General features: G+C 37.4%; 1 protein-coding gene across 1 annotated transcript; it reads right to left on the bottom strand.

Moving 5' to 3' along the window:
* Positions 1 to 3129: 3129 nt before the first annotated feature.
* On the bottom strand, positions 3130 to 11613 carry LOC115917944 (probable ATP-dependent RNA helicase DDX58). The gene is made up of 10 exons (XM_030997218.1): positions 11442 to 11613; positions 10667 to 11032; positions 9530 to 9649; positions 8678 to 8923; positions 8092 to 8364; positions 7587 to 7763; positions 6650 to 6815; positions 5232 to 5355; positions 4222 to 4504; positions 3130 to 3700 (listed from the first exon to the last, which is right to left on the bottom strand). The coding sequence occupies exons 1-10, from the start codon at positions 11611 to 11613 to the stop codon at positions 3660 to 3662; spliced, it is 1968 nt and encodes a 655-aa protein (XP_030853078.1). The 3' UTR covers positions 3130 to 3659.

Genomic DNA, 11613 nt, shown 5'->3' with positions numbered 1-11613 from the left:
TTTCTGTGCATAGTGCTTGTAACTTTACAAAAGAAAGGGCCAAATTTCTTATCATTTTGATGATTCCAGAACCTTGCAGATGCTAGATGCTAGATGATCAACCTTTTCTGACCGATTCCACAACGTTTCTTTCACAATGCAATCGCATGAACATAACTGGTCTTTACCTTTAACGTCGAAATTGGGAAGGGCTGTTGTATCAAAAGAAAGAGGGGTTGGGTCGACAGAGAGTGGGATAGGGGTGGAGGGAAATGGAGCTAATGTTGTTGTGCTTTGTAGGAAGGCATTTTGAACTACAGTCGTCGATAGTCACAAACACTTAAGCTGCGAGACTATACCTGTATCGACAGACTGAGCGGTCTGCGACTTTTTTAAAACCTTGACCAACCATCCCAGCGCTGCATTTGATTGGCTCTAAAGAAACATATACGTCATGCGTTTTCATAAATATTCACAGAATCTGATGCGATAATGTATCATATAATGAGATGTCGTATAGTGCAAAGCTATGTTTACTTACAATAAATGACATCGCGAGAAAATCGGGAGGCTTAGCCTATCCTATCGTAAACGAATAACTACCTAGGTCGAAACTTGTCCTTAATAATTGCGACATACCGGTTAGTCCACTATCTGGCCGATTTAATTTTGATCTCCACCACACCGTACCAACGCAAATATTCAATTATTCAAGTGCAGCGCTAATATAAAAGTTGGTCTAGGTTAAAACAAGACGCGAATGGCCTTTTGCACCCCATATAGTCGCGGTATAATGATGGTCTTATTTGACATAGCCAGAGGCAGGCTCTTCTCAAGACTTTCAAGGAATTCTGTTAAATAAAAATTTACAGTCTGTGTCTGCAGTCTAAGTCATATATAAGAGTAATTCTTTCTTTTTTCTCTTTTGGGGCAGAATCTATGTGGTAGAGTGTTATTTAGACATGACTTTTGTTCTATATAATTGATTTTATTTTATTTTATTTCTGCATTTTTTCCAAATATAATAACAGAATAACAAAGAACATATAAACGTAAGGTATAACACAAAATCTACAAACAATGATAACTTCATGTCAAAATGTTTTTTTTTTTTTTTTTTTTTTTCATACGTACATAGGCCTATAATAAAGAAACTTAATATTTCTATTACATATTATTATAAATTTAGAGTATTATCCAAACTATCAGTTGAAAAAGTACAGGAGACCGCAATCATAAGCGAAGCTTGAATAGGATGTCGGCCTCAAAAAGAAGAAAAAATAATCTTAAGGTAAAACTTAAAATGAAAAAGTGTTTAAATGTTCTTTGTGTATAATGTGGGCCTCCTGCCGATATTAATTCTTTATATTGCATTTTATAGTGTATAACTTAATTTGCAATGGTTTAAATGAAATTTGTAAATAAATCGATACTGATCTCATCTAACACAGAATATGTCACTTATTTAAGTGATACACACACGCAAATTATAAAACAAAAGAACAGAATATACCCATAAGATCAAATATTTTACATTTCAAAGTAAAGAAAATATCAACATTGCACAATGAATACAATATGTGTCTTGCCCTCTCAACTTTCTCTCTGCTCTCTTTATTCATTTATCTTGATATATCCGTACCCCCTCTCTCCCCCTTTCCTTCTCTCTCTCACTCCTCTATACTTCCCGTATTTTAAGAAAAAGAAAAAAAAGCATGAGATCAATTTAAGAACAGGTAAGGATGCATTCCCCCAAAAATACGACATTTGGTCATCATATAGATGATTCAATTGCAGATTGTATGGAAAGCTGTATTCAATTGCATAGTATTGTATTTCAATTCAAAAGGGACAAAGCTTATTACAGATCGAACTAAACAAAACAAAAACTAAATACCTACATGTAGATAAGCACTACATGCATTAGTTTGAAATCCGATATTCAAGTATATTCATTATTATAATTATATAAAGCTCATAAACAAATGTGATTCTATCGTCATTGTCACTCATTAAAAAAAAATTGCTGCAGCAGACATTGCAAAATCACAACAGAAGTATTGTATTATATCTACATTTAATCGAGATTCTGACATTTGAATAAAACATAAAATATGTTCAGATTAATGACATCATATTTTTGAGTGATCAAGAAGAACTCATGATACAATTCAGCAATACAGACATTGTCTAATAAAACAAAGGTAATCGGGGCGCGTATTATAGTCTACACATAAATCACATAATAATGATATTTATTCTATAGATCTAGAATATATATTGAGAATAGGATATTATATATGTGATATACGTTGTATTGTGCTTCTCTTTGGTTAATGTCGCTTTACAGTGATAGTGAATTAAAGAAACAATACAGTAATACAGATAATTTTATAAGCAAAAAGGAGTACTCGGGGCGCCTATTATTGTCTAAACATAAATAAAAATTAATTAAATATTTGTACAAAAGATTTAGAATATCTATTAAGAATAAGATATTATATATATTATAAATGTTGTATTGTGCTTCTCTTTGGAGTGATAAATCCCTAAAGATACATACAGCGATACAGATATTTTATAAACAAAAAATGGTACTCGGGGCGCTTATTATAAAGTCTACACATAAATCACATGCTAGAATATTCATCGATAATATATATATAATTTATGTATATATAATTATATATATATGATATATGTTGTATTTTACTTCTCTTCGGTAAAGAGTCTCTTTACAGATGAACACAATATTCATCTCAGGTGGTAATAATGGGCATAATATTACAAATAGATGCAAAATAACTTTAAGCTATATAAAGGGAGCCTAGTATTTTTGACACTGATAATGAGAAACAAAGAATCAAATAAATTTCTAAAAACATTAACCTGTTGTTGATTGATGCAATTTTTATCCATCATTCACTACTAGTGTTTCCTCTAATAGACATGTGCGAATAACGTACACAACAGAAGCCTCTTTGAACACACATGTAAAAGGACTAAATCGTAATCAAAGTGCACAATTTACGTTTAAATTTATCATTATCATTATGATGATAATGATTACATTATTATCATTGTCATCTATTAATATTATCATGGCTTTTAAAAATTATTCGTCATTATTATTATCATTATTATTATTACCATCATCATCATTCTTGTAATCATTATAATAATAATTGTTTTTAATATGTTTGAAAAACCGTGTTCTCAGCCAAATTAACCTTTAAAACTTAAAACATGTGTGTATTGTTTTAAAGTTTAAAAAAAAAAATGTCTACATAAATGCAGATTCTGTCACGTCACAATCTTGGTGGTGAATTAATGTTAACAATATTTATATGAATAAGCGTTTTTGACTTTTTGAACTTCCAAGACTTTCCTGGAGAGATGGGGGTCACATCTATGAAAAAAGGACGATGGAAGTAGTGGTGGATGAGGGGGAGAGGGTAACCTTTTTAAAACCCAAGTGGTATACGTGAAATACCCACGCAGGCGATTATGCATCCCTAGTTGATAGGTGTCGTTTATGAAGCGCCTATAGGTCCCTTAAGAATGCCGCTCGTGGTTGTACTTGCGTACACAAAATTCTGCTCTTTTTTAAAGAGTGGCAGCCCCCTCCCCTCCCCCCTCCCCCATTCTGTAAACTTCTAGAACCACTCCTGGACTGAAGATCATCGACTGGTGACAGTTCTTCCACAGTTACGACAAGAATCTAGACGGGGGAAAAAAATGGAAAACGATAAACGGCTGAGAACAAAGAAAGCAGGTATATAAGTATAAAAACGATTCTCCACGTATGCTTCTTGTCGTAAATGTAATAGAGTGATACAAATCAACAAATGGATCCATGATTATTCATGAATTTCTATTTTGTCTAGCCTTGTCATCAAACTACGCATTTTAGAATGATAAATATTTGGATTAAGAAGGTTTAAAATCAAACAAACTGTCATTCTTTTAGAAATGAGTTCTACGGCCCATTTAAAATTAACTGGATTTTAGGTATAACAAAAACTTCTTTCTATAAATGTCCAAACAATCGTCATTATTGTTCAGCAACCTGTGATTCCGTTTTTAACAACTAACCACGTCTTTGTAAGGAAAGGGGCAAAACCATAACCTAATTAGGATAGGTCTTTTCAGATCGGACGTCAGGCAATTCCTAAATTTGTTTGGTAATATTTGTAATTCTTTACGTATAAACCTCATCAGGGTACTGGTCAATGTGCATACCTGCTCTTTGCCTCTGGCCTGCAGACATCCTAGAGAGTGACGTCACGGCTTGTTTTCTCGCTCTGTCCGAGAGCATGTTTCTCGCCGCCATCTGAACATGGTTGGGAGCCTCATCGTCATCATACAGCGCGTCGACGCCCGATCGTGCGTACTTTCTGCAGTGCGTGCATAGAGAGCGAGATGGATGGTTTGCGGTAGTTCGGATCGCTAATGACGATCGTGATGTTGAAGCCCGTGTTGAAGTAGCTTTCTGACTTGTTCCCTTTACTCCTAACATATCAAGCTGTGAGAGAGGAAATGACAGAGATTGGTCTTGCTATCCATAACAGTTTTCCGATATGAGCAAGGGACCCTTTACCCACATAACGAAATATGTACTGAAAAACCATGTTCCACTTAAATATTGATAATTGTGAAAGGATATGAGAAAATTTGAATTTCAAACGTCCCTCTTCGGAGTTTCTTCCCTCAAAACTGTCTCTCTTTACAACATAATGTGGACAAAACATTGCAAAAGGGGACAATATGTTACCTTCTTTTTTATTTACCATATCCATTTCCCCCCTCTCTGTTCGTGGAAGCATTGAAAATGTAAAGCTAAGTATATTTCTTTAATTATCTTTACAGTGCTTGATGAATTAAACCAAATCAAAATCGAATCCATTGAAATTACCTCAACCTCTAATCTGAAACCTCACATTTGCATACTCTTATATGACTATTTTATGTTGACATATTATGTACAGTAGCATTCATTTATAAGTAGATTCATTGTTGTTATGGCCTTGAATTATTATACTACCATATTTTGCATTACTATGATGTATTGCTTATTTTACTTTGTTATACTTTGTTATTTAACTCCTTTTTATATGATGTTTTTAATACCAGGTCCAAGATGCAAAACAGATTTACCTCTGATCTTGAGTACCTGTATAAATATGTTTGAATAAATAATAACATATAACATAAACGTCATCTGCATTTGATTCCGTAAAATTGTGTCTCACTTGTTTGTCTCCGACTTTGCCAAGCCATGTTTCTTTGTCCATGGTGTTGATCTTCTTGATTGCTGCGTCCATGTCTCTTACCCTTGTCCTGTTTTGATGTTCTCTCTTCTCATTTATGGAGTCTCTGTAACATTAAAGATAAAGGTAAGTTCTGGTCATGCAGTTGCATTGTGAAAGAAACGTTGTGGAATGGATCAGAAAAAGTTGATCATGTAGCGTGTAAGTATTTGTGTGTACTGCAAGGTTCTGGAGTCATCAAAATCATAATAAATTTTGCCCAGTCTCGGTAAAGGTACAACCACTGTACACAGAAAGATGTATATGGGACTACGCGACACGTGCGGGATATCTATCAGGTTACCAAATATATCAACTAGTAGGCGGTTTCTCAGCAAAATTTGTATCATCGCGTATTAGTCAAAACATATTCTTTCACATGATTGGTAATAAGAGCTTCCATTTAATTTTTTGAGAGGGGGGGGGGGCGTTTCAAAAACTGGTCTTTACCTTTAACCGTGAGATTATTTGACACTGTGGTTTTGTGTGAACAAGCCCGCCAGGAAGTACGGCTTCACAAATATTGCAGAAACATTGAACGCACAGTGTGTACACGTTCTCAACAACATGGAGATGTTCCAATGGTGTGGTTATACTGTGTTGGGGACACTTTGAGCTTCCCTATGTGACCACAGTATGCCCACAGTATACCTCCATCTTTTTACGTTGTTACTAGCATGGAAGGAATCTAGATATGCCATTATGGTCTCACTGTGGCGCGTACGCAATTGTTTAGTTTCTTTATGATCACAGTCTGCTGCCAGTGTGAACAATGTCTTGACACTGTAAAAAATGAAAGTGTGGTTATAATGCATTGTGTGCACTCTGATTCCGTATTACCACAGTCTGCACCAATAGTGGACGGTGTGTTTACATTGCTTCTACAATGAAAGTTGAAACCACAATGTGTGATCTCACTGTGGTGTGAATTTGGTGTGGTTCTTTCTGTGACCATAGTCTGGAATGTTGTTCACATAATTGAAAGTGTTCAAAACCCAGTGAGTGATCTCGATTAGAGGTGGACACAATGCGAAACTTCTATGCCCACAGTATGTAAAACTTTTTCACACTGCGGAAAAAAGTGTGAGCATAGCACTTTTGCGTAATCAAAACTATGGAAAGGCTTCTAACTCTATTTATACGCTTTTCTTTTTGAGAGAACATGGCGTATTGAAAAACCATCTAACTATATAATAAAAAAGGAAACTTAGAATAGAGCGCAGGTGAATCTTAACCCAATCTCGATCTCCTTCTCTATCGACTTTGTTAGAATAATCGAGGAATTAGTTACTAATTTCAAATCTGGCTTTGTACTTCCAAATTGAAGTTAAAAATACATGTGTAGGAGCATAATTATTTACTCTTCTACAAGGAGGAAGCACTGTGAATTTTGAGCTCTAGCTCGTCCTTTCGACTGCACCGTTCCGATCTCATTGCTGACGAAGTTGTACCGGATGATGAAATTACAGGCAGGGACGTCGAGGCCTTCCTGCACGATGTCAGTGGCGATCAGGAGATTGGCCTCGCCTTCGAAAGAGAATGAAATCGTCGGACATGAATGATTATAGGTGCCCCAATATTACGCCCAGAGGACTTTTGCTCCAGGCTGTATTTCGATAGGGTCAGAGTCATGATTGCCATTTTTCTTACGGTTGACTTTTAGTGTTAGGTATTGTGCTTGCTCTAAGGTTGAAGTTAATATTTCTGTTTTTACTGTAAGGATATTAATTGCGAACTATTGTTGTCTAAATGTATGAATAAAAAAAAAATCACATTTAGTAAAGCAACAGTATGTGATTTATCTTATTATATGTTTGTTTTGCTATCGACCTCGGTATATTTAAACAAAATGTACTGAAAACAACCACTTTCTAACGGCTCTAGTCTATACATCAAGTACATATCTCGTGGAAAATGTAATTTGTTGATAATGATGTGCTATTTCATCCAAGAACATCTCTTAACCGACGTGTAACTGATATTCACTGGTGAGTAGCACGTTGTATCCTGCAGCTTCCATCTCTTCGGCTTTAATAAAGCCTGGCTTATCCATCTTAGTAATAATAATAATAATAATAATATTCAGCTTTTATATCGCTTAATACATCTCGGACGTCTCTAAGCGCTTTACAGATATATTATTGCACCGGAAGTAAAAGAAAAGAAAAAAGTAAAGAAGATTCTAATATCAGGAAGAAAAAAAAGTTTTAAAACTTTGTATACAGTGCTTATAATACATCAATAAATGATGTTAGAAGGAACGGAAACAAAGTAAAAAAAAAACGCAAGACCATTCACCTGTCCTGAATTGATTAAGCGCAGCTTCTTGTTTTGCCGCAGTTTGGGCATCTTCCATTTCTTTGCCCTGACCGACGATCCGAGTCGGTCGTACCTTCGATGTCGAGTAACCGAAGTGGTATCCGATGAAGTCATACAGGGCTCGGGTAGCGAACCGTGTCCTTGCGAGTACAATGCCTGTAAAAGAAGACCAACATGTTTCCATAATGTCTGAGAATTCACTAAGGGAGCGGATCCAGGATTGTCGGAAAGAGGGTGGGGGCGAAATTGCTCCCCATATTACTTTATCTGGAGGAAATAGAGTACCGAAGCTGTGACATCATAAAAATCTATTTTCAGAATTTCTCAATTTTTACCTCATTTTCCGAAAGAGCATACAAAAATAATGTCCAAAGGTCAAAAACCAATTGAACATGTTCAGTATTGACTGAGATATGACCATCTGAATAAATAGATTGCCTATAGGAACTCGGTGTTATTTTGCTCTAGTTCGTAAAATATTTACCTCTCGAATTTGGTATTGTGGTGAATACATGTTTCAGCTTGTCAACCAGTTCTTTGAGTTTAGGAGTGCTCAGGGGATCCTCCTTGCGTGCCAGCTGCTTCAACTTGGCCACACGGTCTTCATACATTTCTCTGCACGCTTTTCCCGCCTTGTTCATGTCAAACTCGAGCCGCTTCTGTTCCTTAAAAGCCTCTAATGCATGCAAAACGTAGCCGGCTGGTAGATCCTCGTAGGTTTGGAGGGCCATGTTTAGCTTCAGAAGATAGGACGCGGCTGTAAAATAGCCACATTTGTTTTCATTGAATCAAGAAAAAAATATATAAATCGTGATAGTTGGCATGACTTACCGCTAGTATCCACTCTACCATTAATCTTGTAAATATCTATTTAATAAAAATCAATATCATAACTTCTTTCTTCAGTAATATAATGTGATGGAACTGTTTTACGCATCTGTTTATTTATTGTTTTTCTTCAGATTCATTGATTTTATAAACGCGATGGGACTTTTTGGTTTTAGCACTCCCAATTAACTGATATTGTAATTATTACTATTATTACTATTATTATCATTATCATTATTTACCAATAAAGAGGGACATGTTCTTCTGTTCTGCTGTGGATGCTATTTGCCCAATCCATGTCTCATATAAGATCGATCCGTACGGTCGGGAAGGATCACCGACCGCCTTTCCAATCAAGAAACGTTTCTCCATATCTACCATAAGAGTCTTTAGTGTCTTCAAGAAGCAGGTGCTGATTTCTGAGGGCGCCCTGGGAGGGGTAGAGATTATTTCATCCAGCTCGGGGGGTCTGTTGATACCTTCCAGCTCTGTGCGATGATAAAATATGAAAAATAATTGAGATCTTGATCCGAAATTTATTGTAAGACTCGACATCCCTGGCCTGCTGGAGTATAGTGAGTCGGACTGTGTGCACGTGCCCATGAAAAATTATTTAAAAAAACACAGGTGATCCGACGTTTGCTCTGGCGACACTTGCCCTTGACTTTATTTCGATAAAGGGATAGAGATAGGATTAGGGTTAAGATTGAAATTGGGTTTTATGTTAGATTTCGCGTAAGAGTTAGGGTTAGGCTTGGGGATACGGTTGATGTATTGTTATAGCGTTGGGTCCAGGGTTGAAGTTAAGAATTCGCTTATTGTAGGAAATGGACGCGGAGTAATCGTGCCAAAGACAATTGTCGTTCGATCCCCACCCCCAAAAAAGTGTTATTGATTATGTTTTTGCGAATACTAGTAAGCTTTTAAAGTTGCTCATGCGAGGGTATATAGAGGGCAGAGGGAAGACGCTCAAATCACTCGAGGAAATACTTCCTACCAGGTATTCTACACCTGGATGGGGAGAAGCATATGTAGAATAATGTCTTGCCACAGGACATGTGGGGAACAGAACGATGGGACATCTTTTTTCATACCTTTGACGTTGGAAGGATCTGTAACTGTTACAACACCAGTGCAGTCCAGGTTAGCGCACAGATTGACGACGTGTTTAACTGCGTCAGCTGACCCACCCGTCCCAAGAGATGCTGTTAAACCTGGATTTTCAAAGAGAACATGCACAAAGGGCCGACGAAATATATCATCATTTGCGAATCATATGCGATACAAATTCCCCTTCTCAATTCTTTGAAACTGAGGAATATGTATGTCAAAAGATTCCCCTTGATTAAAGGTGAAATGCTTCTATTCAAACACGATCACAAGACTTTCGAGAAATCAACTTAAAGGCAATTTCTATACCCTGTTGTATTGCCTTGGTAAACTTGTTGTGATTTTGTAATATGTCATTGTACTGGTTTAAGGTGACACAAAGGGCTATAGTAAATTATCTTAGGTTGACTTTTTGAGAGTGTGTACGATCTTGTTCGATTACAAGATTGCCCTCTTGCAAGAAAAGAAACGAAATTTCTTTTGAGATCCTTTAATTAAATCAAAATTATATTTTGAATCGTGCAAAGGAAGGACCCGTACGACTGGTTTGAAATCTTACCCAGATCAAGGAAAATGCACCTTGGAAGATGAAGTCTCATATTTGTAATAATTCTTATTTGTGTCTCATCTAGCCTGCATCATATCTTATTTCTCCTTCCCAGTCTTCTAAAAACACGATCACTCGGGCTTTCGCGAAATCAACAAGAGACATTTCTAAAACATATTGGTTTGCTGTTAGAAATTACGTTCCTGTTACGTAATGCCTATGAATGATATCCACTCGATCATTCCAATGTGACACACAAAGGCTTTTGAAAGTGTCATAGGTTCATTTTTCGAAAAAAAAGTTGCGACTTTCGAGATTTCTTTGGAAAGTTAAATCATCTACTGATCAGCCTCGAATATAGGAGGCGCGATAGCTCAGTAGAGCAGTGGTCTCGTAATCCGGTGACCCGGGTTCGAAACCAAGGCGATGCGCTAGTGCCCTTTGGTAAGGCATTAATCCTCATCGGAGAGGACCTAAAGCCGTCGTCCGTCTGGTTGCTTACTTACAAGCATTTATGCTTTCTTAGCAGTCAGGTAAAATTACCACCACCATTCATTCATGTGTAGCTGCTTACCGACAATCTGAGGCAGACCTCCAAATGGCAGCCCAACCAACCAAGCTCCTCTCGTCTTCCTATCAATCAGCCGCTTCTTCTCTTGCATATACGCCTTCATGATCTCATTGTAAGGGTGCTTCTGCGTCGTATGATGACACTCGTCAAAAACCAGCATCGAGAGCTCCTCAAACCGGAAGTGGCCATGGTGGAGGGCGTTGACCAGGATCTGAGCGGTGATCATGAGGACGTTGACGCGGGGATCGTCGAAGGTCCTTCGGAATTGGCTCGTCTTCGTAACGGCCACGGCCGAGGTCGGCTTAAAGATATCCCAGAATGCATCGCGTTGTTGACCCTTCAGATGACGTGTGGGGACGATGAAGGTGGCTGACTCCGGAGGGAGAGAGAGAGAGAGAGAGACGGATTCATAATTGCGAAAGGGAATTCAGATTTCATTGACAATGACAGTCAAGTAACATCATTGTTTTCAGTTCCCCTTCAAGGCTAAGAAGTATTAGAGATGGTAAAACATAATAAACATGCCCCCTTTGTTTTGCTGTTTTGTTAGTCGACGTATCTCTCCCCCCCCCCCAACAAACAAAATAATAAAGAAACAACCAGGTAAAGAATCCCGGTTATGTCTTGGAATTTTGTGGATGGTTAGATTCATCAGGATTTTCACTATTTTCTTAACAGGTAGAATACGTTTCCTGAGGTATGTCTGTCAGTTTCTGGGGAAAACCGTCAGACACAGATCGAAGGTGGAATATTGTACTTTAATGACTTGTAAAATTACCTTTAAAGCGCTCTCCTTGTTTCTGCAGTTCGACCATCCTACGATGGCAGAGCGAAGCAGCCGTCATAGTTTTACCGGAACCCGTAGGGGCACAGATGATGTAGTTATAGCCATTTAGCCCTGGAACAGCGAGCTCCTCCTGGTAGTGTCGAAGCCTCTTGCGCTGACTCAT

This window comes from Strongylocentrotus purpuratus, unplaced genomic scaffold (assembly GCF_000002235.5).
Source record: "Strongylocentrotus purpuratus isolate Spur 01 unplaced genomic scaffold, Spur_5.0 spur5_scaffold_4, whole genome shotgun sequence".
NCBI lineage: Eukaryota > Metazoa > Echinodermata > Echinoidea > Camarodonta > Strongylocentrotidae > Strongylocentrotus > Strongylocentrotus purpuratus.
Note: the sequence above shows the minus strand (reverse complement) of the source record. Positions and strands in the feature narration are given on the sequence as shown.